Source organism: Arachis hypogaea, chromosome 13, assembly GCF_003086295.3.
Source record: "Arachis hypogaea cultivar Tifrunner chromosome 13, arahy.Tifrunner.gnm2.J5K5, whole genome shotgun sequence".
In the NCBI taxonomy this organism is placed as follows: Eukaryota; Viridiplantae; Streptophyta; class Magnoliopsida; order Fabales; family Fabaceae; genus Arachis; species Arachis hypogaea.
In genome coordinates this window covers 2,508,659-2,536,429 of record NC_092048.1, presented here as the reverse complement: position 1 = coordinate 2,536,429, position 27,771 = coordinate 2,508,659, and the positions used below count along the sequence as shown (strand labels likewise).

Below are 27,771 nucleotides of genomic sequence, written 5' to 3'. Positions count from 1 at the left end.
AGGTTATATGACTCAGGTTGTTACTCTCAACTAGGATAGTGGCTTTTGTTTTCCACTATTTTGTGAGGCTTCTAAGGACTTTTCTCACTAGTTTGTTCAGTGTGTGTTATGTCCATAGCATCAAGGCTGTTGATGATGATTAAGTATCTCTCAAACATCTCATCAATACTTTATACATCCTTCATGGTAAACATCTCATATTCTTTTCGCAGCATATCAATCCTTATTTCTTTGACTTGTTTGGTACCTTCATGTGTAACCTAGAGTTTCTCCCATATTTATTTGGCAGTTTTGCATATAGACACCTTTCGGCACTTCTCGAAGCTGATAGCACAATGTAGCAGGTTAATAACTTTGGCATTCAGTTCCACCTTCTTTTTGTCATCATCGTTCCATTCGGCTTCCTCCTTTGGAGTCACCACTCCATCAGCACTAGTCTTTGTTGGGATTTTGGGACCATTCACCACTATCTTCCATATATTGTAATCTATTGATTGAATAAAGATCCTCCTCCTCTCTTTCTAGTAAGCATAGTTATTCTCGTTGAAGAAGGAAGGCCTGTTGTTTGATTGACCCTCTGTTAGCATGTAGGCCACAGTGGTTGTGCCCAAGTTGTTTGCCATTAGACCTTTACTCCAAGCTATTAAGCTTGATTCTTGAGACCTAGGCTCTTGATACCAATTGAAGGTTCCAGGAGGTTTAGAGAATGGGGGGTTGAATCTATGGCTTTCTTTAACTTTGAATAATTAAGCCTTAAACACAGATCTTTGAACTTGATTTCTGTTAAGTTTGTGCAGCGGATAATTCAGGAGACAATTTCGTTTTATCTCATAAAAATCAAAAAACAAAACTTAAGTAGAGAGGAAGAAGATGACACAGCCATGTAGCCTGGTTCAGTTGCCTTGTGCAATGCAACCTACATCCAGTCTCCACCACGAAGTTAGTAGAATTTTCACTATGATCCAAGTATTACATACACCAATTTCCTAGGACTCAGCACAATCCTATCTGGGCACACAAGTTTCAACATAAACTTGACTTGGTTATGTTAATACCTAGACTCACCACACTAAGTGCTTACCCAACTTAGCAAGTGATACCTCTCATGTACATGACACAAGACAGAAAATACAACAAAAAAAATCTAAAATCACTCTTGGCTTTTCTCTCAAGTGTATCTCTCAGACTTTTTTACTCTATAACTTTTTTTCAATATGTCTCTTTCTTGCCTGTTACCTCTCAAAGAAAACTAAGAAAGATATATATTGAAACAGAAATACAAAACAGTAAAACATGAAAGAGATGATGAATAACAGCTTTGACTCTATGCACTGAACCCAACATCTGAACTCATAACCTTGTTCTTCATTTTAGCGGAATGCTCCCTATAGTGTAGGAGCAATGCTTCCAAGACTTCAAACTCAGTAGTGAGGATTTACTCTTTGCTCTCTTTCTCGGGTTCTCTCTCCTTTCTTTCCAAACAGATTCAATTTTTCTTTTTGTACCTTGTTCAGAGGCAGGATTAAGGTCTCTCCCAACTCAACTTCTTGGACCTTGAACTTTCAGAATTCATCCCTTCTCTTTCTTTAATCAACCCCCAAAATTAGGGATTTTAAATTTGGTTCTTGTTTTGACCGAGGAGTGCAGAGCAGCAGAAATTGAGTTTGCTCAGTGATAATCCCAAATCCAAACCCTTGAAAATGTACTTTGGCTCCAAGTAATAATTTCAGCCGTTGATTCACATCAGAGATTATCAACCACCATTTTTTTCATTTTCCTTTAAATGGCTTGCAGAGAATAGAAGATGAAGTGAAGAAATTAACTTGCATGCAAATGGAATTCATTACTTTGGACTGCTACATAATCATTTAAGTCTGCATCACTCAAATGAAACAATTTAAACATAATTCGATATTTAACCTAATAACTTAATATTTGTTATACATCATTAAATTAATTATATTTTAAACTCAATACTTTCAATCCTAAATATCACAAATCATTCACAATTCATATTTACACACATATTTAAGAGTTTTATCCACTACTTAACCATTACTAACATTCCAACTTAAGTGCAAAATATTAAAAGACATTATTTTACCACTCAATCAAAGCTTTTGCTTCAACTCATCATCTAATTCAAGTTTATAACTTTATCTAGTGATGCATTATTACTAGAAAGATCATGCAAAAAGCTGCACTGAAGAGTTGTGACAGGATGTAAAATGTTTGTCACTTGTGAATTGTGATTGTCGCTTAGATATTTCTAGTTTCTAACCAAAGGTTGACAACTAGCAGATGACCCATACATACAAAATTAGAAACCATATATTATAGTATTACGATACAAAGTTTGGCAAATAACATGCTGAACTATTTGAGTTTGCTCCCACATGGAATGGGCATGGGCATGTGCTGAATGCTCCATAGCTTATTATGATTACTTGAGTACAAAATTTGTATATCGGATTGGACTATAACCATGTTAATTGGTCTAATAATTTGTAAGTGATAGTAAAGAATCTTAGAGGGATTCAGGGCTTATTTATGTGATGAAATTATAAATTTAATTTAATAAAAAAAAGACGCATAAATAATTATATTTTTATTTTTATTTTTTTAGACAAAAGTTTAAATTTTTTAAATTGTAAAAATTTTGATATCATATCATAAAATTATTTTGTCCTAATATTACAGAAAGGCATGCATTCCCTTCACTAATATTACAGAATTTTGTCCTACAATTGAGGTTAATTATACTTTGGTTTTCCTCTAAATAAAGCCTCAAATTTAGGGCATACAGATTTTCCATTTGGATTCCACTATCAGCCCATGATCTCTATTTTTCTTCCTTTTTTCCCTCTCCTTCAATTGAAACAACATTATTATTCAAAAGAAGACAACAAATAAAATAAATGTAACGTTATTTATTTCAATAGCTTATGCAATGAATTCTACGTATGTAATTAATTGGCATAAATTATAGTATATTTCTTTTTTCAAACTCTTGTCTCAATGATCTTCCGCTGCCGAATAATAATCCCTCCATTATTTTTTCATGGACATGTATGTATGTTCTTTCTCCGACAATTATCACCTCCAAATTCGATAAATATGACCACCATTATCACATTTTTTTTATTAACAATAATGCTAGGAACCAAGATGGTTCTAGCAAAAAACCAGCCAAATATCTTTGAGTGAATCTAAAACCTCTACGTGAATGGTGTTTATGTTAGGCATTAGGATATTTTTTGTCTTTATAAATTGGATGATTCTGAATCTGTTTTCTGATTTATCATGTTTTAGGCATTTGGAGAGGAAAAAAGAGCGAAGAGACGAAAGCTAATTGAATCAGTTTCTGTAATTCACGTTGCAATGATACTAAACGTATCTCCTCCTAATTTGAATGTGGTGAAATATTTAATAACCAATATTTTAAATCATAAATAAATAAAATTAATTACTATATTTATAATTAATAAATTGTTCCATTCTTAACTAATTTAGAGTTGGTTCCATATACTTTTCCTTTTATTTTTATTAATTATTTGCATGCGCAACCATATATCCTACTCCACAAAATCCCTTGACAGTTTAATGTCCTTGTCTACACATATTTTTCGTTAGACTAGCGCACTTATCTTAAATCACGGTCTAAATTTCTGAAACATTAATTGTGCCAAATATCAAGGATTAATTTGAGTGTTTCTTATTTTATATTAATTTCTAAAAAATAATAAAAAAGACATACATGCATCTAGATTTTTTGAGTTTTATTATATCTATATTTTTAATCTATCACTAATCAGCTACTATATACTATAATCAATATAATTTAAAAGGTTTTTAAAACCAAATTCATTCTCTTTCCCACTTTACAACACTAAGATGCTTTATTTATTCAACAATGCTAGGAACCAAGAGGATACCCGTCAAATGTCTCTAGGTGAATCTAAAATTATGGTGTTTATTTAGGATGTTTCTTCTACTAAGTATCAGAATATTTTTTTTCATACTAAATGAATGTTCTTTTATATATTTTATAAATTTTTTTATATACTAAGAATCAAATTGTTGGAAGTTTCATAATCTCCGCCCCTATTTCTCCAACGTATCATTTAGAATTTTAATTTGGGATGAGAAGTAATTAATATCAAATATTATAAATTAAAAACAAATAAAATTAATTAAATATAATTATAAATTAGTTAAGTTGTTTACTTTTTGGTTGATCACCTCTTGGTTCCATATACTTTTCTTTATTTAAATTAGTTTGACCGGTAAAATAGGATGTATAAAAACTTAAAAAGCATTTCTGAAATTTCTTCAGCATATCTTTGTTTGGTCTTATTAGCCGATTACTTGCCTAAGACTATTAAGACATGTAACAAGAGCATAGAAAAATGTTTGTTGATGATTGTCCAAAAAAATAAAAAAAATAAAAGAAGACAAAAGTAAAGAGAAAAAAAAAAAGAAATTGGCTTTGGATAAAGTAACTACAACCTAATTTGGTTTATATATGCGTAAAAAACAGATCGATTAGGTAGGCTAGAAAAATTAGTTTAATTAGAATAATGTTAACAAAGAAAGATTATATTTTAGGATGCCTCTCTTTTATTAATTATGACACTATTCATATTTTTAGGTCATTAAACTTAAACGTTAATTTTAGAGCATTCTTCGATCAAAAAGAAATCACTAAGACTATATTCATATATTTGCTACATATATATCTACATATTTATTTTTTAAAAAAATATTTTTTTAATAGACAAAATTTATTTTATATTTAAATAAAATTTTTAAAAAGAATTTTTAAGTATTAAAAAAAATTATTTTTTTAAAGTAAAATATTGCTAGCTTAAAAAAAAATCAAATAATTTATTTTTTTAATAAAAATATTTTTTTTAAAAGACGTATCCAAATAAATTTTAAATTGAATAAAAATACTTTATTTAAAAAAAATACTTTTTTTTTCACAAAAAACCAATTTAAACTAGCACTATAACACCTAAAAATAAATAAGTATGAAGCTATATTGTAGGACCAAGTAATCAGATACAATATATAGTTTAATGTAAGCTGTGTTTCTTCAACAGACATAGTAGGACCGTGTAATCAGATTTGGTTACTCATTTCTTTCTTATTAGATTATTAATAATTAAACTACATATTGTGAACAAAGATATGTAGGGTGTATTTTCATGCTTCATTTATTTATTTATCTACATCTTTAAGCCCATTTTTCTTGTATTAAAGGGCCAAGTGATGAGAAAGAAAAGGGCCTACATTATATTATATATAGTTATATACTACATATTGTTGAAGAGGTGGTAGTTGGTTAATTGACCGTTATTAATGGCAAAAAAAAAAAGACCTCCGAATGGTGAATTTAATTTTTTATATAAGAAATTCGTAAATGAAAACATTTTATATAAACATGTAATCAATATATACTATCACATCATCAATTAAAATATTTGACTTAATTACATATTAACATATTAAAGTCTTATAAATACTGATATTTAATTAAATAGCATTGTAACAATTAAAGTCTTGTTTCTATATGTGATTGATTATTGTAGAATTAAGATAGTAAAGACTTTGTGAAAGTGGGTTGTGACTAAGTATGTATATATAGGACAAAATTAATAGTTTCTACAACTAACCAATTGAATATTATTGATTATTGTTGGTTTTGGGTGAAATATCGAAATCATAGCAACTACATTTGGAGGCAATACACGAGGCCAGGGGTGCATCAGTGCATGAGAGAGTTCAAATTCAGAGCTTGGCGCAAAATAATGCGCATGTTACTGGGAAAATGGAGATACAACAATACCCATAACCAATCAAATGAAGACTTGTCTAAGTTTTTTGTTGTTTTGAAAGCGATGCCTTTCTTTGTATTTTGGTGCATTATGACTAGTTACTCTGTAGCCATAACTTGGTGTGTCTTGTTTATATTTCTTACTAGTTTTTATGAGAAGAAAAAGAAAGGTAAAAACTCAGATGAAGTCAACTTCATATGAAGTTGATACCTGAGAGTCGTTGGATTAAAATTTAGTCAAATCAGTCGAATAATTTAATGGCTCTCAGATATTAACTTCACGTAAAGTCGACTGCACCTGAGTTTCCACCAAAAGAAAAGAGCATTATTAGAAAAAAGAAGAATGGAATTGTCCAATTTGACTGCAAAAGTTGTTCTTGTTCCAAATTTTCTTGATATTCGTCAAACTTTGGATATTTATGGTAAACGTGGTCATTATGCCGAAAGGTTATATAAGAATATATGGAAAAAAAGAAGAAGCCAAGTTTGGGGTCTAAAAAAGGTAGGATTATAAATTGATCTAGTTCAAAGGATCAGAACTCAAGAAGGGTTGTATGTAGGGTTTAACTCATTTCGATGTTTGTTTTGAGGGTTAACTTTGGGGACATAAACCCATGATTCAGACGACTTTGTTTCATGTATTCCTTGACTAACTTTGTTTCATTCACATTTTTCAATTTTCACATTAGAAAGTTAGCTTATTTGTCTTTTAAGTTTAGAGTCTCCGATCCTAAAAATTAATTATCAACGATTTTTTAAAATTATATTAGATTTAATAGAAAATCTTAGAGACCAATAATTTTTAGTAATTTTGATCAGTAATTAATCAGTATAAATACTAAAGTATCTTTAATAAATAAATATTATTGATTTATGCGTGTAGATTTTGATAAATGTAGGATGCAAAGTATGTTGACTCATATGTATAAATTCTGATAAATATATGTGTAAATTATATATTTTATGTGTACAAATTATTGTTGATTAAGTACGTATTAACCTAAAAATGATAATATTTGACAATCATATAGTATTGTTGTTTACTTAATTCTAAATAATATGATATTATTTAGTCTATTTGGTAATGTATTAGAATCACATATTATTTCTTATAGATAAAGGCTAAATAATTCTTTTATTATAATTTTTTATCTTCAACTTGATGAGTTAATAATTTTTAAGATTGAATTTGACTAATTCTTAGCTTTAATATATATACTTTTTAATTTTCCCCCCTTATATCATGGGGAGGAAAAAAGAAGATGACTACTACAATTAAGGAAAACAATGCAAGAAACAAATTATTAAAAGAAGGTAGGGTAGATCCATAGATGTCTATAGTGTAGTCCACACTCAATGCGATAGCTAGGTCACATTTTTAATCTTTCTTTTCACATGAATTAGTTATGTATGGTTATCATCTGTGATGAACAACAATAGAGCCGAAAATTAAGATGCCAAATAAAAGGTTAAATAACCACATAGAAGTGATACTTTTATAGTTTCTAGGTATATTAGAATCTACAAACTCAAAATGTATAAATAATTTTCACTAAGCTTAAATGCCTGCCCGCCCCCAAATTTGGGACTCGGTTAAATAATAATAATAATAATAATAATAATGAAAGTTATTTAGAAATTCCCTACTACCTCTAGAAGGAAAAAATAGGGCATGATTAACCTTGGTATATTGTGCAAAATAAGCTTAAATTTTAGGAATTATTTTAAAGGTAAAATTAAGTGAAAAGTAAAAATTATAATTAAAATGTTTAAAATATTGTGTATTATATATGATGTTTCTATTTTTTTACTGTAAAAAGAACAATAATATTTATTTTTCACTAAAATATACTCTTCACTAAAATTATAATTTGACCATTATTTCCTACTAGTTTTGCAATGAAAGTAATTTTTTCTTCTTTTTCAGCACTACAAAAAATAAAAAATTTGCGATAATTTTTTTATAAATTTGTGGCGATTTTAAACTGTCGCAAAATAACATACTAGCGGAGCATTTTATATGTCTCCCAATCAATGATAGTCTCATAGTGCTAAAAGGAGACAATAATAATCATAAAAAAATTAAAGAAGCACAAAATTAGCTATTTTGACAAGACAACAGACATAATTCCTTAATCAAAGGGTTATTATTAATTGTGAGGTGAATATGCCTACCTAATTAGATAGAGAAGTCCATAATTTAAAAAATCAATACTTCAGTACGGAGTATTTTACTTAGCATTAATCTTCTAGAGCGCTAAATTTCATGTCACTCATTAATAACCTCACGTGATTAATTAGTTCTTCTAACTTGCATTTGTGAAGTAGGTAAGTATTATTTCCCTTTAAAATGACCGAGTTAAACTAATAAACAAGTACTAGTAGTAATTGAGTCATCATGCTAGCTATATATAATATGCATATATAAATATAAATATAATTTAATAATTAAGATCGAGTTAACACCCGCATTGTGCATGGGCCTGATATCTATGACTCGTTATATATATATATACTAATTAGAAAAATGAGATGAGCTAATTAAAATTACTTTGTGTACATACAACTATATGCTAAATTGCACAAAATTGGCTTTAATTTTAGAACATCATCGTCGTATGTAACATCTAAGTTGTGCAAAACAAAACCAGTTCGGATAAGATAACATGCGAAGAGTTAATGATTTAATCCCAAAATTAGAATTGTGTATGTTCTAATGAAATGCCGGAATAATGAACAAAAAGAATATAATATTGATTAACCAACTTGAGTTGGTTGAGTGGTCAGCTCACTCGTCCGCTTAAGCAAGTGTCGGGGGTTCGAATCCCGCCTTGTGCATGCAGCAACTTATTGGCCATTTGCCAGCGGCAGACTCTTAAATGGAGCTCAGATCCGCGACGGATTAGTTCTTGATTGGGGGGAAACCAAAAAAAAGAATATAATATTGATTGCAATCTAATAAATTGAGAGTTATTATTTGTATATAAAAAAAAAAAAAATAGGGACCTAGGTAGAATAATGTTTGGGAATATTCCATTGTTACTTCTATTGAAATGTTGTGGTTTTCAGTTTTCTACGTATCAAGTCTCAAGTGTGAAGTCAAATTACGATAAGCGTCCACAATCACATTATGGGACCTTCTTTTTTTCACTGTTGAATCATGCTACTTTTTTCCTCCCTCGTTTTAAGATGAGAATTTATCAATTATATAGTTTCAAGTTTACTGATATTTTTGGAATTATTATTATTATTATTATTATTATTATTATTAGATGGGATCACAATGGATTGTACATTACTACATTTATATCTTTTGAGATAAAATTGTGGTGACTAGTATTTTTTTTTTTTAGTGAATTTATATAATTAACAATTTTTTACTTTTTCAGTAATATATATGCCTTTTCTTATGTTGATTAGATACAAATAAAATCATGATGTTAATACTTCATGCACATTACAAGCTATGCTTTTGAGTTTTGACTAATTATAACGCATAAAATATGGGAAAATTGCCTCATAGAATGGCACTACACGCGGAGTGATTGCATCTACATGAATTTCTTCCCTTTCCATGCAACTAAAAATCTAAAATAAGTAAATAACCATACCTACATGAAATTAGAAAGCAAATACATATATCTTTATACTTTCTTTGGTTTATAATTTAATTTTTAAGTTTTATTTTAGAGTTTTTTATTTTTAAAATTTTACGAGAAAAACGTAAAACTCAGGAAAAATTAGAGACTTAATATGTACACATTATTAATTTGTAAAACATTGCCCCCTTTCTACTTACGTCACTCCGCCACTGATAAAACTATTACAAAATAATAAATGGTATTTTTTATTGTTATCTTTTTTTTTTCTTTTACAAAATTCTTATAAAACATTAAAAATAAAAACACAATCCTAACATACCCTTAATTTTTCACACTAGGACCATATATAATATAACAATAGATAAGTATGTATTTAAATAAAAAATATAATAGTTAGTTGTCTTTATACATTAAATTCAGTAAATTTTTTGTTTTTGATATTAGAGTAGTAATGGTGTTTTTTTAAAATGTGGCCGTTAGGTGTTATTCTCAAATGTAAAATTTTTTAATTAAAAAAAATAGAAATTGGACCATCCAATTTATTAGAGGTACAAAAATTAAACTGTTCAATTTGTAGATATACAGAAATCGAACAATTTAATTTATGTTAAAAAAAATTAAAAAATTTGATATACATAAATCGAATTTTTTTATCTGTAAGCTTTTTATAATTTTAAAAAATATAAAAAATTACAATGTTAAGATATTTCACTATTTTTACTTTCATTAAAAGAAAACCGAATTTAGTACATAGTTGAAAGTTAATTTAAAAGAATAATGTAATAAAGTAGTGTTTTGTGTCAGACATTAACTCTGATGACAGATCGCCATTGGTCAGTGTGACTAGCTAGACACATAGTGAAGACCGAAGAGTATAGGAATGAATATTCCTTAATTGAACTCATAATTGCTACCACATTATCCAAATATTAAAACGACAATAATCATATTAGTAATGTGCAGGATTTCAGCTCAGTGTAAAGTAAAGAACAGAATATGCAAGCTATGAAAGTTTGTGTTCTTTAAGTAGCTTTTACAACCCTGAAGACTATGAAGTATGATTGGAGAAATTTACTAAAACAGTCTTAAAAAATTATTCTACTAGTCTAGTTCTTAATTTATTAAGGATTGTGTAGAAATTTTTTTAAATTATACTTTATTTCAATATTTCATCTCTTTTATAATTGTGCATCTAACCAAAATTACAAATGAAAATAAAAGTAATAGTAATGCACTACCAACTCAAGCAAACAAACTATTTTGCTACATAAACTCGGTTTATGTATTATACTTGTCATATAAAAATTTTGCTAAAAAGTATTTTAAATTTATTGGCTGGAGCCTGGAGGACTTAAAATAAAACTCTCTAACTCTTTCATTAATATAGAAAAAAAGCTTGGCAATTTCTTTCTCGTTATAGAAAGAAAGACCCATAAAATACTCCAATTTTACATAATTTTTTTTACGTAAAATTAATAATTAAAAATTATTAGATGAAATTGATAGTTAAAAATTATTAATAATTTGATAAATTTAATTAAATTATCACGTAACTATTCTTAACTATCTAGTTTTCAACTATAAGAAAGGAAGATGTGTAACCAAGATGGAACTATAAAGAAAGCCCTTTGTCTCTTCATTTATTGCCCTTCTTCACAAATCACAACCCCCTCCTTTTTTCTCACTCTCTCTGTCTCAGAGTGAATGCCTCTGTTTTTCTCTGTTTCAACAAAGAGAATGGCATTTATTCATCTGCACCAATTCTGAAAAAAAGTTACTCCAATTCACACACCACATTACAAAGAAAGAGGAAGAACCAAAATCATTTTCTTCTTTCCATATATAGATTTAGACACCAGAGAGAGAGAGAGAGAGGGGTCTGCACTCTGCAGCATAAAAGTAGCTTTAAGAATGGGTGAGTTTGATTCGCAGCCGAAGTTCATTATCCCAGAGAGAATCCAGGGGGTGAGTTATGACATAGCAGGGCAGATAAAGATGATATGGGAAGTGATGAAAGCGCCATTGATAGTGCCAATGCTGAAGCTTGGAGTGTACATATGCCTTGCAATGTCGCTGATGCTGTTCATGGAGAGACTGTACATGGGAATCGTCATAATCTTGGTCAAGCTCTTCTGGAAGAAACCAGAGCAGCGTTACAAGTATGAACCCATCCAAGATGATCTTGAACTTGGAAGCTCCAATTTCCCTGTGGTTCTCATCCAGATTCCAATGTTCAATGAGAAAGAGGTCTTCTTAATTTGCTTCCATTTGCTTATCTCTATTCTCTGTTTTCCTCTGCCTCCTCTGTTTTATTTCTGTGAAATTTGGTTGGTTTTTTGAGTTCTTTTTCTGTGTGTATATATAGGTATACAAGGTGTCAATTGGTGCAGCTTGTAATCTTTCATGGCCTGCTGATCGTCTTGTCATCCAAGTTCTTGATGATTCTACTGACCCTGCAATCAAGGTAAAAACTTTTACTAGAAATGGTATGATTTTTTAGTAGAAAGTAATATGAGTCTTAGGAAACATGTGTTGCTAATAAGAAATGAAAAATAATGCAGCAAATGGTGGAGATGGAATGCCAGAGATGGGGAAGTAAAGGCATAAACATAACATACCAAATAAGAGAGAACAGAACAGGATACAAAGCAGGTGCACTTAAAGAAGGTTTAAAGCGTAGCTATGTCAAACACTGTGAATACGTTGCAATATTCGATGCTGATTTCAGGCCTGAACCTGATTTCTTGAGAAGAGCCATTCCCTTCTTGATTGGCAATCCTGACATGGCTCTTGTTCAAGCTCGTTGGAGATTTGGTAAATAAAATCCCAAACTCATGCTTTCTTTCTTCAATTACTTTTTGGAATGAGTTGCTTAGTAAATTAAGTTAGTCAAAAATTAATAACTACCTGAACGTACTTATTGTTCTGATGATAAAGTTAAAAGGTCACATTTTACTTCCCTTGATTTTCACTTTGACTTCACTATTCTTTTTTACTAACTAGTAATATTCTAAGATTATTCTCTTACACAATTTGTTCTTTTATGAAATCCTTGTATTGATAGTGTCGGTGGCATATCATTATGTAAAGTGGTTTGAATGAAATAATAATTTTGTGGAATTTCAAGTTGGATAGTTGTGTAGTAGTGTGGACTTGTTTTTCATCTATGATGGGTTGACCTGACTTAGCATAGAAAAGAAGAAAAGAGGGACCCACGGAGACAAATCCTTCAATCACGGGTAGGGACCACTCCTTGTTGTTCCCCCCCAAAACAAGTAAAATAAAAAGTGAAAAAAGAAAAAGAAGAAAAACCAAGACTTTATGGCAGCGGCAAGTGGCAACTTGGTCGTTTCAAGTTTCAAAAATAGTAATAAAATGATGCTAAATTTCGTAGCTACAAATCCAAAAAGCTCACTTCCCACGTGCTTTCTCAGTGTTGAAAAGAAGAAGAACAAGAGACGGTAGTAGCATGTGGCTGATCACTGTTACGTCACATGCACGCTAACCAGTAACCATAACTCAAATATTCTTATGACTAATAAACTTTGCTACACTTGTACCCACGGAAGATGGTTTCCGTGTGCCAAGAGTAACCAAACGTTGGTCCGTAAGGGTATTCTTGGCACACAGAAGCCATCTTCCGTAGTTATAATTGTCGTTTTATTCTTATATGAGTATATTTGTCAGCATCTATATCTTTTATGGGTACAAATGGTAATTTATTCTTGTCTTATTTTACATTTTATAATTAAAAAATATTAAGTATAGTAGAATGGTACTAAGGGTGATGAAAATGTGTGACAGTGAATGCGGACGAGTGTTTGTTGACAAGAATGCAAGAGATGTCGTTGGATTACCATTTCACGGTGGAGCAAGAAGTTGGATCAGCAACACATGCTTTCTTTGGTTTCAATGGGACAGCGGGTGTATGGAGAATAGCAGCAATTAATGAGGCTGGTGGCTGGAAAGATAGGACCACTGTGGAAGATATGGACCTTGCTGTTCGTGCTAGTCTTAGGGGCTGGAAATTCTTGTACCTTGGTGACCTTCAGGTACCTCCCTTCATTTCTCTTGTAACAAATTTTCATTCATTCTCTCTCTTACAACACACTTTACACTCATTCAGGCCAAAAGTGAGCTTCCAAGTACTTTGAGAGCCTTCAGATTCCAGCAGCACCGTTGGTCTTGTGGTCCTGCTAATCTCTTCCGCAAAATGGTCATGGAGATAGTAAGAAACAAGGTTGGTTTTTTCCATTCACCTGTACTCGACTTTTCTCTTTCTATCGAATCGTTAGATGATAATTTAGTTAAATATTTATACAGAGAGTGAAGTTTTGGAAGAAAGTGTACGTGATATACAGCTTCTTCTTTGTACGTAAGATCATAGCTCACATGGTGACATTCTTCTTCTACTGTGTGGTGCTTCCCCTGACAATTCTGGTCCCTGAGGTTCGTGTTCCAATTTGGGGTGCTGTTTATATTCCTTCCATCATCACCATCCTCAATTCAGTAGGAACACCGAGGTCCATTCACTTGTTGTTCTATTGGATCCTTTTTGAGAATGTCATGTCTTTGCACCGAACCAAGGCTACATTTATTGGTTTGCTTGAAGCTGGCAGAGCCAATGAATGGGTTGTCACTGAAAAACTTGGAGATTCTGTCAACAACAACAAGAACAAAACAGCAGGAGATGCTGCTAAGAAGACTAATGCCAAATCCCCCAAAAGAACTAGATCCAAATTTGTCGAAAGGTTAGTTCTTATTATTATTATTATTTAACTTTATCCATATTCATTGCAAAAATAATTGTATCCATTTCTGTTTTTTGTCTTGGTTAGAAAAGTTTCCTCATCTAATATATTTTTTATAATCTTGTTTGAACATGAACAGACTTAATACATTGGAGCTGGGATTTGCAGCATTCCTCTTCATCTGTGGATGCTATGATTTTGTGCATGGCAAAAACAATTACTTCATATACCTCTTCCTTCAGACCATAACATTCTCCATTGTAGGATTTGGCTATGTTGGCACCATTGTGTAAAAAATGTACACTTTTGTGTCCACATCTCTGTTAGTTACTTAGTTTTGCTCCTTAAAAAGAATTGCATAAAGCGAGGGTTGATTTAAACTTCTAGAGGAAAGTCATTTTTCACTTTGTAAAAGACAAATTCTTCCCATGATTTCACTGTCAAAGAAGATCCAGAGAAATCACAGGGAAAAGTGATGTGATTAGTAGAATTTGCATTAGAGTGTCTTGAGGAAAGACAACAAGTTTAGTCAAAAAGCTCTTAAATTAATAGTCTTAGTATTAGACAAGAAATAGATAGTGTGATTTTCATTGCATAGGTTGTTTTGTGAAATTTTACAGTTATTACATAGTTGAAGAGGGATCCTCTTTTTTAAAATTTTCCTTAGTTTGATTGAGGTTAATAATCTAATAGGGAAAAAAAAAGAGGGGTTGCACTTGTTATTCTCTATTTGTCATTGCTGATTCCCTAAGAAATGAAATTTTATTGTTATATATGCTATAATCTGATAATATTTACTTATATTACCTTTTCTCTCTTTTATTTATTTACTTTCTTCTTGTGAAGGAATAGCATGGGATACTATATTTTCAATTTTTGTTCCTTAGAAAAGTGAAGATAGCATTTGGTGGAGAGACAGAGACAAAAAGACTGAGACTAAGAGACAGAGATTAAGAGACAGAGACTGAAATAAATTTCAGTATTCTGTTTGGCGTAAAGTGAGAGACAAAAATTGAAACAAGAATAAAACTCTAATTTAATTTGCACAAAGGATAAAATTGAAATTAATTAATTGAAATGAGAGTATTTTAGGTATAAAATGTTATTAACATTTCAGTCCCATGTGTCCCTACTTTTTGGAGGTACTGAAATAGTGAAATTTTAGAGACAGAGACAGAAATTTTAGTACCAGTCTCTGAACCAACAAACATGATATTGTGTCTCAGTCTCCCAGTCTCTGTCCCAGTACCTCAAAACAAACGCTACCTAAGATAAGGGATGAGATGCAACTAGAGCATGTGCTGCTTTGTTTTGTTGTCTAAACCTTACTATCAATCATATTTTCCTATCATCATTAGACTTATGCATCAACTGACCAATATTATCAATGCAAAAGGCTCAATCATAACTCCATCACAACCTTGCTTCACAATCAAAAAACACCCCCCCCCCCCTCTCTTTTCTCTTTTGTTTTTTATTTTTTAATCAAGCCATGGTATCCTTTTGGCGACATTCTTGCGTATCTTAGCATGCCTTGTGCCCAATCATATGACACTTGTGATCCCAGGTATCATGAATTGTCAATTTTTGGTTACGTAAGACAAAAGTTTTGTATGATCAACTTTACCTTTCATTTTCTCTTTAGGTAGCTTTAACTTTCTGTTAATAAGAAGAAAAATATTTGTCCCGGCCACATGCAATACTAATCCAAACATTCTTGATGTTAGTTTTTGTATCCTCAAATTTCGTCTTACAGGACAGTGTGACCCTAGTAAAAACGTGCTTGAGCCAATCACTACTCTTTAATGTCCAGTTTGAAAGTTGGATCATAACATTAGTATAACAAGATGGGTGTCATACAAATAAATTTATTTTTAGCCATTGGTTAAAAAGGTTATCAATTGTTGTCTACTTTATGCTAAACAAAACATACGAGGTAAGGTTATATTATCAAAACTGGTAGTCATTTCATAGCATTTTTGGTCAAGAAATTGGAGCAATTGGGCCATGAATACCATAAAGGCAAGTTCTTGGGCCACCAATAAACATAATGAAGCTTGATCGACAATTTGGGGTAAAAGTAAAATGCTGGCTGTGGGGTTCGAACCCACGCGCACTTATGTGCAGAAGATCTTAAGTCTTCCCCCTTAACCTCTCGGGCAAACCAGCTGAGTGATGATTGTCTTTAATATAGTTATATTAATTGAGATGAAATGAGAATCTGCTGTATTAAATGAACTAGAACTCGAAGGCTCTAGAAGGTGCATGCAGCGATGTCTTCTTAACCGAAGCCAGGGAAGAAAGCAGCAGAAACCCTAGATCGAAATGGCGGAGCATCTGGCATCGATATTCGGGACAGAGAAGGACAGAGTGAACTGCCCCTTCTACTTCAAGATAGGGGCCTGCAGGCACGGCGACAGGTGCTCCCGTCTGCACACAAAGCCCAGCATAAGCCCGACGTTGCTGCTCTCCAACATGTACCAGAGGCCCGACATGATTACCCCGGGCGTCGACGCCCAGGGCCAGCCCATCGACCCCCGCAAGATCCAGGAGCACTTTGAGGAGTTTTACGAGGATCTCTTCGACGAGCTCTCCAAGTACGGCGACATCGAGAGTCTCAACGTCTGTGATAACCTCGCCGATCACATGGTTGGCAACGTCTACGTTCAGTTTCGCGAGGAAGAGCATGCCGCTAATGCCCTCCGCAACCTCACCGGAAGGTTCTATGCCGGCCGCCCCATTATCGTCGATTTCTCTCCTGTCACCGACTTCCGTGAGGCCACTTGCAGGCAGTATGAGGAGAACACTTGCAACCGCGGCGGTTATTGCAACTTCATGCACTTGAAACGAATCAGCAGGTACTTCTTTGTGTTTGCCTTTGCTATCTATCGAGTTTAACATTGCTTAGGACATAGCCTGCCACGACTATGATACATACCCTTGATCAGAATAATCTTATTAGTTTTATGTAAAATAAGGTTAATGATCAGAATGCTCTTTTGAAAGATTGCACATAGGTCAATTAGATCCCTCAAGGACGAGATATAAGGTAGTTAGTATCTGTTATTTTGCACTATTACTGAAGCTTTTGGGATTCGCTGTGTCGCGATCATGAGATAATTTTTGGGATTGGGTTAGTGGGTTAGTCCACTCAACTCTGATGAGATTTTGTTTCCATCAGGGACTTGAGGCGTCAATTGTTTGGTAAGAGCCACCGCGGCAGGCACAGCAGAAGCAGAAGCAGGAGCCCTATTAGGCATCGGAGCCATGAGGAGCGGTCCCACCGTAGCCACAGCAGGAAGTATGATGAAAGGGATCACTATTATGAGAGCCGTAGCAGGAGACACCGGAGCAACAGCCCTGGACATAGGAGGGGGAGGAGCCACACTCGAAGCCGAAGTCCTGGAGGAAGGAGGAAGCGCAGTCCAGTTAGAGATAGTAGCGAAGAGAGGCGTGCTAGAATTGAGCAATGGAACAGGGAGAAGGAACAGAAAGAGAATCCTAGGAAGGTTAATTCTGAAGAAAATAATGGTGGCCACATTCAGAATGGTAGTAATGAACATCAGCAGCATGAGCAACAGCCCCATGACGAAGGATATGGATACTGAACTTTTGATGCTATTATGGTTTGTGTCGTCTCTCTCAATTCTCTTATGCATGTTCTCTTGCCCTAGCAGTAGGGAAAAAAAATTAATTCGAAACTAGACCACCCACAAAATAAATGTAGCTTATCACCCATTTTCCACTGTGCAGGTGGTACAGGTGCACTGTTCTGTGATATGGAATGTGTTCTCTTCTCACCCCCCACCCCTTTTTCATTTTGTATACATGATGCTTGATTTGATTGTATGTTTGTTTGTTCTATTTCATGCTAGGTTTTTCAGGAACTTCTACTAACTCATTAATTCAGCACAATTCTCTTTGAAGTGTTTTTTCTTTTTTTTTTTTCCTTTTAATTTCCCAAAAATATTATCAAAGCTGCTTTTTGTTGCATAGGGAGCCCCCTATTTCTTGTTTACACTGCTTGTATGTACTCGGTAGCTCTATAGGTAATGATGTGTAACATTTCCTGTTTCCCTTGTGTTCCTACAAATTTTCATACGCTCTGTCCAAGATTGTCGCAAATATTGGCCCCCTTTTTGTTTTTACCTTTGTCTCAACTCTCAATTATTTTGTTTTGGTTCATTTTGTCCAATGTTCTTAGAGTTACTTTCTTAATCCATATTCACAAGAATTAAGCAGACGCCCCTCAGTCCCATCTCCCAACAAACACAAGTTCTTGTTAAGCCTTGGATCTTGTTAGTGTAAAATGGAAACATACTTTGTCATGTTAAAGATATATCCTCTTTATTTTTTAAAAACCTTTCATTACAAAACCAGATTCCTGTCTTTCTTTCAACCTAAATATCTTTTTTACAAGGGATCGGTTATTAGTTTTACCATTCAGTTGATCATGTATGCTTGTTATTATGGTTGATTTGCATGTGTGCATGAATTCTTTTATTTTACAGTCAGGGACTGATCTCCATCATACATGAAGGGCTAGTGAACGACCAATTCAATGGTTCTGTATGGGTTTTGTATTCTATAAAGCTTTATTTTTCTCTAAAAAGTCACTTTCTTACATTATTTACAAGTTTTGCAGGTTCAGGGTTTCCTTCCTTCTATGAACCGAACCATTGATTTAATGCAATTTTACCGTGGAATTGTGTACAGGTTCTTGGAGTGCGCTGCAGGTTCCTGGTTTGATGATCTTTTCAACAAGCAATTTCGGGTGAAGCCGTTACTGGCATGTTTGTTTCTTGTAATGGCAGGCTATTTGAAATGGCTTTTTATTTTCCTAGCTTATTAGGATATATATGGTTCAGAGTTCAATTGGAGGCTGGATTTCGAACTTTAATTATTTCGTTATGTTGTGACTGTAAATTACCGTGGATGGTTAAAATGTATGATTAGCTTCCCTTTTATTTGTTTTTGCATTGGTAGAGAGGCATTGTTGTCATACTCGTATTAGGTGGTGGAATTGAGCTAACTCGGATATAAACTAGATTAAGTAGACTCGGTTAAACTAGGTTAAACTCGCAAGTTTAGGAAGAGTTTGCGAGTTTATGTGCCATTCGTTAATGATGGTGATGATGATTTAATGCATGAAGATTAGTCCATGCGAGTGGTTTACAAAACGAAAAGATTTTAAGGAAAAAAAAAACTAGGATATTGAAGGAGGGAGCCAAAGGAAGACGATGAACGTAATTAGGTAAATATGAATCTAACCATGGTTGCGTAGTTTGTTTGAGTATTCAGAATATTGGAGTTGAATGGTGTAGAACTGGGTTCACTATCTACCATGCGAGCCCCAAAATATCGTTTGCAAATGACCGAGATTCAAGTTCATATCGTTTTAAACAACGAAGGACGAGTTCCAAATCCCAATAAGAGCATTAAGGCTCAAATTTAAAACGAAGTTTTGATCCTGACACAAAGCATTTTTCATTGTTCAATACATAAAAGGTAAATGCTATTGTGTCTAAAATATGGTGTTTATCTACTAAAAATAGTCAAAAATCAATATTTAATTTAAAAGATATAAAAATAAATAATTTTTAAAAATTCAAAACTTACTAAAAAAAAAAATTATGCAAAATTTAGGCATTAAATCATAAACACCATAGAATTAGCCTACATAAAATAGCCTTAACAATGTCTTTAGAAATACCAAGAAAACAAATAAAAATCATGTAGTTTGCGTTATGAAAATCAAGGGGAATCAGAAAATAGTCAAAACAAGTGGTGCGCCATGGACGTTCTCAGCATTAGAGAGTAGCTCAAATTTGAATAATAAAGATAATTAATATATTTTAACTCAACTAATACAAAATAGTTGTCCAACAAAATTTTTGAGAACTTAACGAACTAGTAGCCTCTCTAGCAAACAAAATTTAGTAAACCTCCTATCCAAGCGTTCACCTTATAACCATTACACCGATTATGATATTCCAATGCAATTAAAGCAAAAATTAGTACATATAAGAAACTTCATGATCAACGACCACCCTTCTTTCCACCCTTTTTCTGCTGCTGTGAACCAGTTTTGGGTGACTGGAACTTCCCTGCGCTGTTCGGATTTCCACCTTTCTTCACGGGGTGAGGAGTTGGTGCATGTGCAATTTTCTTGCCACCTACAACACAAAGCACATTAAATATGATGGTGCACTTGGAATGCTATCAGGTGAGCATGCATGACATGTCGCAATATCGCATTGTAAAGATAGCTAATAGTCTCACCAGACTTTTCAGGAGTTACATTCTTAGCTTTCTTAGCAGCAGGAACTGGAGTTTTTGTTGCAGACACATTTGGTCTCTTCTTGCCCTGGTCGACCTTCAAAACATAAAGCTATGCATTTAGTTTTTAATGTCCAATAATAATAATACACAAGACAATATATGAGGAAACAGGACCACACAGTAATGTTACCTTCTTCACAGGTGTCTCTTCATCTTCATCACTCCCGTCCTCATCACTATCAGCATCCATCTACAATTATCAATAAAGATTTCCACAAAATTAATACTTGAAAAGAAGCGCAATGTTTTTATTTTTCCATTTAAGTTTCAAATAAAATCAAAAAGTAATATCAAAGTCATTGTGTTACCTCACTTCCAGATTCATCCTCATCATCAGACTCATCGTCAACGTCATCATCGTCGTCATCAGAGTCCTCGTCCTCTTCATCTTTCTTTGGAACAGCAACATTGACTTTCTTTGATGGGGCACCACTCACATCCTTTTTTGGTTCAGCAATCTTTACCTTTTCAGACTTGGTTTCAACTTTTCCTGAATGAAGATTAATAATTAGTTACTCACATCATAGAATGTACAAGTAAATAGTACATTTTGGATTGATCAGAACTATCAACCATTATCTTTGAGATTCAATGCAGCCTCTTCCTCATCACTCTCTGTACAAATCAAACAATGCAACAATGTTTGAGCAAGTGAATCATAAATCAATAACAATTCATCAAATTTAAGAGATAGGTCTGTGCCATACCTGAATAGTCATCAGAACCAAAATCACCAGGAACGCCCTCATCAGTGCCACAGGGAACACATCAAAAGTCAAGGAAAAAACATTCACAAGTAACAACACAAATCATTCAAACTTGCACTTTTCATATTCAAAATTTTCTAATGACAGGGGACCAAGACCAATTCAAAAACAACGAATAAATTAACATATACTAGTGGTGTAAAGGATATCGATCAGCCTTATATCCACAGAAATAGACACTGGCACTCTTGCAAGTGTGGGAAAGCTCAGCCTCTTGGTCGAGAACCAAATCCAAGGGTATTTGGGGGATTTCCTCCCTGTTCAAAGTTCCCAAAACAAGCTTCTGCACTCCAACTTTGAGGTAGACAACCACAGGCTCCTTAGATTTCTCATTCTTTGAGGCCTCTCCCAGCGCAACCTGAAAGGGGAAACGCTTTAGAAGATTTATTCCAAAAAACACGAGAAAACAATAAGCATGAAAAGAAGCGAACCTGAGAGATGTGGATGTAGTCATTAGCTACTTCCAACTCCTCTATTTTAACGCAATCCCCTGGCTTAACCTCAACACCTATTTTATTTTATTCAAATTAGAACAAAGATTACAGTGCCATAAACATAAAATGTTTCAACTATGAGAGTTTATAAATGAATTTTGGTTGGCTTTGAAGTAAAATCATAGCACAAAAAAACATTGAAAGAGAGAAGTTTACCCCAGAACTCCATTGAAATTGAAATTGAAACGCGTGATAAAGAGGAGCGAGTGTGAGGGGGGAGCGGCAATATGTGATGGTTGAAAAAATGAGAGGAGAAATGGTGTTAAGGGTTTAGTATTTATAGTGTCTTGCTAGCTACTAGGGTTTTTCTCATTCTATTCCTCCCCCCGCCTCTTTCCTTTTTCTTTGTTCTTTTCAAAAATACTTTTTTTTTCTCTTTTTGTTCGGTAGTTGGGCCTTGTTGAATACCCGGGTGAGTGTGTTCGTCATTGCTGGCTGGTGATACAAATAAGTGGGCTTACAAAAACTAGAGGGAATACTCTTCCATAGCCCAAAAACCAACAAAAAAGTTTTTGTTCGTGTATTTTGGATGAGTATGAAGTATAAAAAACTTGTCTTATAACAAAGATGGTTTGATTGTATTTTTAATAAAAAATATTATTTGTACACTAAAATTAATCATAGTGTATTTCTATATAAATACATATGTAGTTTAATTTATTTTTAACATGTATTTTATTTTATATTTTAATACATATTCTACACTTAGTAGAGTGTACGCGATTTTTTGTGTGAACAAATTTATTGGTGATATATCTCTTCAAATCATCGTTTATCTCTTACTCTTTTAGTTTACAACAACTGTTGAAATAGATAATCTAGTATTTTTTATGGTGGTTATAGCTCTGCTCGTTATAAATGTATAATAGCTAATTAGCTATGCAGGTAAGCAACTATGATAAATATATGAAGTTGAGGGCCTCTTATCTTTCGAATTAGCATATGCCTTCACTGGGTTCTTTTTTATGTCGACTTTCTTTTCAGTCTCAATAACTATTATAGAATTTTTTTATAATAAAAAAACAGTTGGAAAGTATAGAGAGGTATTGAATTAAGTGAAAATTCACAAGCATACAGTAATGTTGATAATTGATAATAGTTAAATAATAATCTAATCAATTGTGCCAAATCATTTAATGATTATTGGTTATTAACTTCACATAGAGACAATTATATTAAATTTTTACCATTAAATTATTGTAATTGAAAGTAGGTGAAATACAAATTAAAAACCGTAATTGTTTAGGTAATTGTATGTTTAGAGTTGTTTGTGAAGCATTATTCCTCTTGAAATTTGATCCACACATCCCAACGGAGGTTACAAATAGTCTGGGTACGAATTCTCACAATAATAATAAACTTTTACCATTGCAAAATAGACCTTAATATGTTCAAGTGCGATTATCAACTGTGTTACTACAATCCCAGTGAAATACACCAAAGTAGTAGATGGTATAATACAAAGACTTACAAGATGGGCTTTGCTTGCCACCAAGGAAACGAACAGCAAACAAAAATATTCAAAGAAGATAACAAAGTAGAAAGAGTGACCCAAAAGGGAAAAGAATCTAATGAACTAAATAGCTTTTTTTTTTGTTATGAATCTAACAATCATACACGCATAATGCATTCCCTCACTTGTGCTAATGCATAAATGCATTCCCATGCCAACATATCTAAAACTAGCACCCCACTAAATCGCCGACCTAATTTTTTAATAATTTTTACAAAGCAACCAGCCAATGATACATGATACTTTCTATTATGCAAGGGAAAAAAAAAGATTTTTTATTGCAAAAAAATCCAAATGAACAGCATTCCTCAAGTTCTGAGCCAACCAACCAAAAAAGGAAACGGTTTCAGAACAAGAAATCAATGAACCTAAGCCAACCACCGCCCTTTCCTCCTTTTTGAACCTCTTTCGAACACGAACCAAACGACGCCGTTTTCCCTCCGCTGTCCGCGGTGATGCCAGAACCGCACCTCCTCGGACACAGGAAGAAGTTTCTAGATCCAAGCTCCCTCAACTTATCATCCCTCTCCAAACCTAAACCACAAAATAATCATAAATAAATACTATATTCACTTTTTATTATAGACTCCAAAAAAAATGAAAATAAAAAGAGGAATATATAATTTGCTTACTTTCTAAGCTAAACTGAGAATAATGGAGATCGAAGTGGGACGGGTCGTGGGATGGCAGGATTGGGCGGCGGCCTTCCTTCACGTATTGTCGGACCGCCACCGCAACCAAATCCGCCACCGTGGATTCTGGAGGCATGACCACCTGCACGGGGCCAAGGCTCCCCATCATCGTCACCTTCACCAGCATCTTCGGTGGCTCTCTTCGAACAAATTCAGGCACCGTCGCCGTCGCCTCGGGGAGTTTCCTGTGTGACACTAAGTCCGGCATCGTCTTCGGCCTCCGAATCTGTCCCCCAGCGGACATGGTAGCCGGGGCCGCCGTGGCCGCAACGTGAAAAGAAGAAGATTTCTCCGATAACAACCTTCCACGGCGGTGAGAGTCGACGTGGGCACTCCGCTGGTTCTTCATGATGGAATATAAGAGCTTGTTTTTTCTTCTACTGTGGTTAATTGGTTGGAGTTGGTTAGCAGTTACCTCAATCGGCGGTACCTAACGAATCTGGGGCGGGGGAAGCCCAGGGAGGGAGAAGGGGGCGCGTGGTTGGGAGCTATCATAACCAGAAGGGTAGAACCGTAAATACGCCAGAGTGAGCTTGAAAGAATGATGCAAGAAGAGTGAGGTACAGTTTTGCGGGCTTTAAGATAGATTCTGTGGGTTTTTATAAGATAGAGAGAGAGAAGATGAGGAATTATGGAAGAGTTGAGTTTCTTTTTAAATTAAGAAAAGATAAGAAAGTATCGTGTGTTGCCAGTTTAGGTTGGGTACACTCTTGGGTTAGGCAACCCTGCTACACCTGTATGGACCAGATTCACTGGGGTTACTATTATTCTCTTGCTGTTTTATTTTTCTTACAAATTATTATTATTATTACCCACTTTATAACCTATCAGTTGACTACTTTTATTTATCATATAGTTTAAAAATACTAAATACTATAGTATGAACCAATGTAAATTAAAAAAATAATAAATTTTATAGTTAATCATTTCAGTTGTTTTTTTAGTCTTATTTTACGTCTAAATATTTTTATCAACAAAAATTGTTCACAGACATACATGTGAAATTACTTTTTTTTTTCTCATGAAAAATAACAATAACATTTTTTAATCGTGATGCAGAAATTTTTTAATTTTGACACAATTTTTTTTTATTTTAACACTAAAATTTTTTAAAATTTTAAATTTGATGTTGTAAATTTTTTTTAATTTCTTTTCTTTTTTTTTCATGCATAATTTTTATATTTTTATTTATAAAATTATGTGTTTTCTCTTTAAAAATTTGTATTTATTGTCAAAAAAGATAAATCAAAATAAAAAATAAAAAATTACATAATTATTTTTTTATTATTATTTTTTATTTTTATTTTTCTTAGAGGATAAAACAATAAGAATTGTGTGAGTGTGAAATAAAAAGAACTGTAAAAACAAAAAGAAAGAGAAAGAGAAAGAATTTTTTTGAGAAAAACATAAAACATAAAATGTGTAACACCCTAATATTCAAATTCTTATGCTCGAATTATAAGTCAATAATAGTAAGGTGGTACGACTCTTAAAGGTGGATTATAATACATATACATCTATATAATTAAAAGGATTTAATTAACAAGAAGCCTGAAAATGAGCAAAATAAAATCACAATCGGAAACACTCTCGTATCAAAGAAAAGAAGATAAAATGTATTCGGATAACGAATCAAGATAAGGTATAACAATAAGGAAGAATAGAATAAAGACAAGGTATATATATGTATATAGACATGAGTATAATAGCCACTAGTCGTGACTTGCGGAGTCTAGGCCAACTAGGATACAGTAATAAAATCAGTTGACAACAGTAATTTTTCTATCTCTCAAAAAATATACGTCAAGACCTCTATAGGTAAATTTTCAAAAGGATTAAATAGATACATAGCATAAGTTTTTCAAATGGAGAGAAATCTAAATAAAATAAGTAGAGAATCCAATAATCTTCGCTATTTTTCAGATAAACCACCGTTCAATGCTAAGAACCTGAACCTGCATCTGAAAAACAGAGAATATATACATAATGAGAACCCCCGACCTATTAGTTTCCAGTACGGTAAAAGTGTTAAATAAATATAATGCACTATAATACGAACTCACTAAGTATCCTAATATCCCTTTCATCAATTATTCACCCTAGGTTCTCACTAATCCATAACTTAGGAAACTGTCCTAAGGGATATTAAGTCTAATTTAATCTCTCATCTTTTCCGACCTTCCAAACTTTCCAACTTCCAATTCATTACAGAACCAACACCAACTAATTCGACTCAGTGATTATATATCAATACTTCACATTTTCACCTGAAGCAAGTGAAATCACTTCCCTGTCCCTTAAATAATCTCTTTCAGTATTTATCATTGTTAATCAGTTATCTCATCATTTTATTTCAACAAAGACAACCCTCAGCGTCAACTAATATCAGCATGAGAGACCTCTCAGTTGTACAAACACAAGCAATGTAAACAAGTAATACACAAGTAAGACAATTAATGCAAGTAAGCAAGTAGCAGTTAAGCATGTAACATATTCAATTAGGCAAACTCATATAATTAAGTAAACCCAAACAAATCAAACATATGTGAATGATGTATGCCTGCCCTATGGCCAACGAGCTCATCATCGGTTATACAGCCAATGCAACCCGACACACCCAATAACTAACCTGGATATCGTCTTTCAACACGAAGGGAATCCTCAACCTTTAAGGAGGGAATCCTCAACCTCCCATTTTAGAGAGAGACTGTGATGTAATGATAGAGAATCCTCAACCTAACTTATTCACACCACAGCCAGGAATCAAATCGAAGGGAATCCTCAACCTTCTCCATTCAATTTTCCGATATAGCAAGAAAGGGATTACTCACCCTTATCTTGTTCATCATAGCAAGAGAGAGAATCCTCTATCTCAACTTACCCTTCCCAACATTCAAATTAATAATCACATAGTTAAACCGAAAGGAATTCTCGACCTTCAATCCAATCCTCTGGTGCGACAAGTGGGGGAATCTTCAACCTCAAACTTGCCCACCCTAACAAGAGAGGGAATCCCCGACCTCAACTTGTTTATCACAGCAAGTGAGAGAATCCTCAATCTCAACTTGCCTTTAAGTGAGCGGAAAAATACCAGCGTCCTCACAACGCAAATGTTATTACCTCTTTAATTATAATCGCAACACGAGAGAGGGAATCATTTACCTCAACTCGCCTATTCATCCCGGTATATAGTTCCCGTCACACTTCACCATCATCCTCATTATCAATCTTGTGATCATTGTTATCCTCATTATCAATCTCATCTCAATTCATATTCAATGTTAATTAAGTTCATTTATCATTATCCATTCATAATCTTCATATATCACTTAACATCTTGTTCATTGCTCCCAATTTTACTAACTCAATTTAACTTTATCCCTAAGACCCTAACTCGTTCATCCTCGATTCCACCGGCACTAGGCTCATATCGAAATTTATAAAGGTTTAGAAGGCCAAAAGAATGGTTGAAAGCCATAAAAACCCATTTTTCCAAATTTTGGGTGTTGCGTACGCATACATGTGGTATGCGTACGCACAAGTTGAAACTTGGGTGTCTGCGTACGCATATAAAGGTCCACGTACGCATACACCCAATTTTGGACCATACCGCATACGCATGCAGTGTCCGCGTACGCGGGAGAACTTGGCAGAGGCCAATGCCCATGTACGCATGTCAAAGGCCGCGTACGCATCTATATAAAAAAAAATCTGATATGTTGCAGAAATTAATTTTTCAGTCCAATTTTTAAAACCTCGTAACTTTTTCCA

General features: G+C 33.4%; 4 protein-coding genes, 1 long non-coding RNA gene and 1 other non-coding gene across 7 annotated transcripts; 2 read left to right on the top strand and 4 right to left on the bottom strand.

The window, feature by feature from the left end:
- Positions 1-11,050: 11,050 nt before the first annotated feature.
- Positions 11,051-12,201, bottom strand: LOC140177811 (uncharacterized). The gene is made up of 2 exons (XR_011869284.1): positions 12,060-12,201; positions 11,051-11,894 (listed from the first exon to the last, which is right to left on the bottom strand). It is a non-coding gene; the product is annotated as an uncharacterized lncRNA (long non-coding RNA).
- On the top strand, positions 11,353-14,965 carry LOC112736408 (glucomannan 4-beta-mannosyltransferase 2). Its single transcript, XM_025785848.3, has 7 exons — positions 11,353-11,688; positions 11,807-11,905; positions 12,003-12,255; positions 13,246-13,493; positions 13,568-13,681; positions 13,765-14,192; positions 14,332-14,965. Exons 1-7 carry the CDS (start codon positions 11,353-11,355, stop codon positions 14,483-14,485), a joined length of 1,632 nt encoding a protein of 543 aa, XP_025641633.1. The 3' UTR covers positions 14,486-14,965.
- Positions 14,966-16,278: 1,313 nt separating this feature from the next.
- On the bottom strand, positions 16,279-16,361 carry TRNAL-UAA (transfer RNA leucine (anticodon UAA)). Its single transcript has one exon. It is a non-coding gene; the product is annotated as a tRNA-Leu (tRNA).
- LOC112736407 (splicing factor U2af small subunit A) lies at positions 16,359-19,159 on the top strand. 2 transcript variants are annotated; one of them, XM_025785846.3, is made up of 3 exons: positions 16,359-17,050; positions 17,374-17,818; positions 17,946-19,159. In XM_025785846.3, the coding sequence occupies exons 1-2, from the start codon at positions 16,518-16,520 to the stop codon at positions 17,798-17,800; spliced, it is 960 nt and encodes a 319-aa protein (XP_025641631.1). In that variant the 5' UTR covers positions 16,359-16,517; the 3' UTR covers positions 17,801-17,818; positions 17,946-19,159. The 2 variants fall into 2 exon arrangements, with proteins under 2 accessions (XP_025641631.1, XP_025641632.1); XM_025785847.3 differs by having other exon boundaries at positions 16,424-17,050; positions 18,909-19,159.
- Positions 19,160-20,019: 860 nt separating this feature from the next.
- LOC112736406 (histone deacetylase HDT1) lies at positions 20,020-22,431 on the bottom strand. The gene is made up of 9 exons (XM_025785845.3): positions 21,952-22,431; positions 21,733-21,809; positions 21,451-21,659; positions 21,242-21,285; positions 21,108-21,149; positions 20,843-21,024; positions 20,665-20,724; positions 20,475-20,568; positions 20,020-20,368 (listed from the first exon to the last, which is right to left on the bottom strand). The coding sequence occupies exons 1-9, from the start codon at positions 21,962-21,964 to the stop codon at positions 20,232-20,234; spliced, it is 858 nt and encodes a 285-aa protein (XP_025641630.1). The 5' UTR covers positions 21,965-22,431; the 3' UTR covers positions 20,020-20,231.
- A 740-nt stretch (positions 22,432-23,171) lies between these two features.
- LOC112736405 (uncharacterized) lies at positions 23,172-24,791 on the bottom strand. The gene is made up of 2 exons (XM_025785844.3): positions 23,941-24,791; positions 23,172-23,842 (listed from the first exon to the last, which is right to left on the bottom strand). The coding sequence occupies exons 1-2, from the start codon at positions 24,347-24,349 to the stop codon at positions 23,655-23,657; spliced, it is 597 nt and encodes a 198-aa protein (XP_025641629.1). The 5' UTR covers positions 24,350-24,791; the 3' UTR covers positions 23,172-23,654.
- Positions 24,792-27,771: the final 2,980 nt, after the last annotated feature.

What these genes read in the sequence shown, in the direction of transcription:
- LOC112736407 (XM_025785846.3), top strand. Translation starts at nt 16,518, where the DNA reads ATGGCGGAGCATCTGGCATCGATATTCGGGACAGAGAAGGACAGAGTG. An exon ending in CACTTGAAACGAATCAGCAG is followed by an intron (nt 17,051 to 17,373) that starts GTACTTCTTTGT and finishes TGTTTCCATCAG; the next exon opens with GGACTTGAGGCGTCAATTGT.
- LOC112736405 (XM_025785844.3), bottom strand. Translation starts at nt 24,349, where the DNA reads ATGAAGAACCAGCGGAGTGCCCACGTCGACTCTCACCGCCGTGGAAGG. An exon ending in TTCTCAGTTTAGCTTAGAAA is followed by an intron (nt 23,843 to 23,940) that starts GTAAGCAAATTA and finishes TTTGTGGTTTAG; the next exon opens with GTTTGGAGAGGGATGATAAG.
- LOC112736406 (XM_025785845.3), bottom strand. An exon ending in ATTGAATCTCAAAGATAATG is followed by an intron (nt 21,025 to 21,107) that starts GTTGATAGTTCT and finishes ATCTTCATTCAG; the next exon opens with GAAAAGTTGAAACCAAGTCT. An exon ending in AAGAGACACCTGTGAAGAAG is followed by an intron (nt 20,569 to 20,664) that starts GTAACATTACTG and finishes TATGTTTTGAAG; the next exon opens with GTCGACCAGGGCAAGAAGAG.
- LOC112736408 (XM_025785848.3), top strand. Translation starts at nt 11,353, where the DNA reads ATGGGTGAGTTTGATTCGCAGCCGAAGTTCATTATCCCAGAGAGAATC. An exon ending in TGTACCTTGGTGACCTTCAG is followed by an intron (nt 13,494 to 13,567) that starts GTACCTCCCTTC and finishes ACACTCATTCAG; the next exon opens with GCCAAAAGTGAGCTTCCAAG. An exon ending in AGATCCAAATTTGTCGAAAG is followed by an intron (nt 14,193 to 14,331) that starts GTTAGTTCTTAT and finishes GAACATGAACAG; the next exon opens with ACTTAATACATTGGAGCTGG.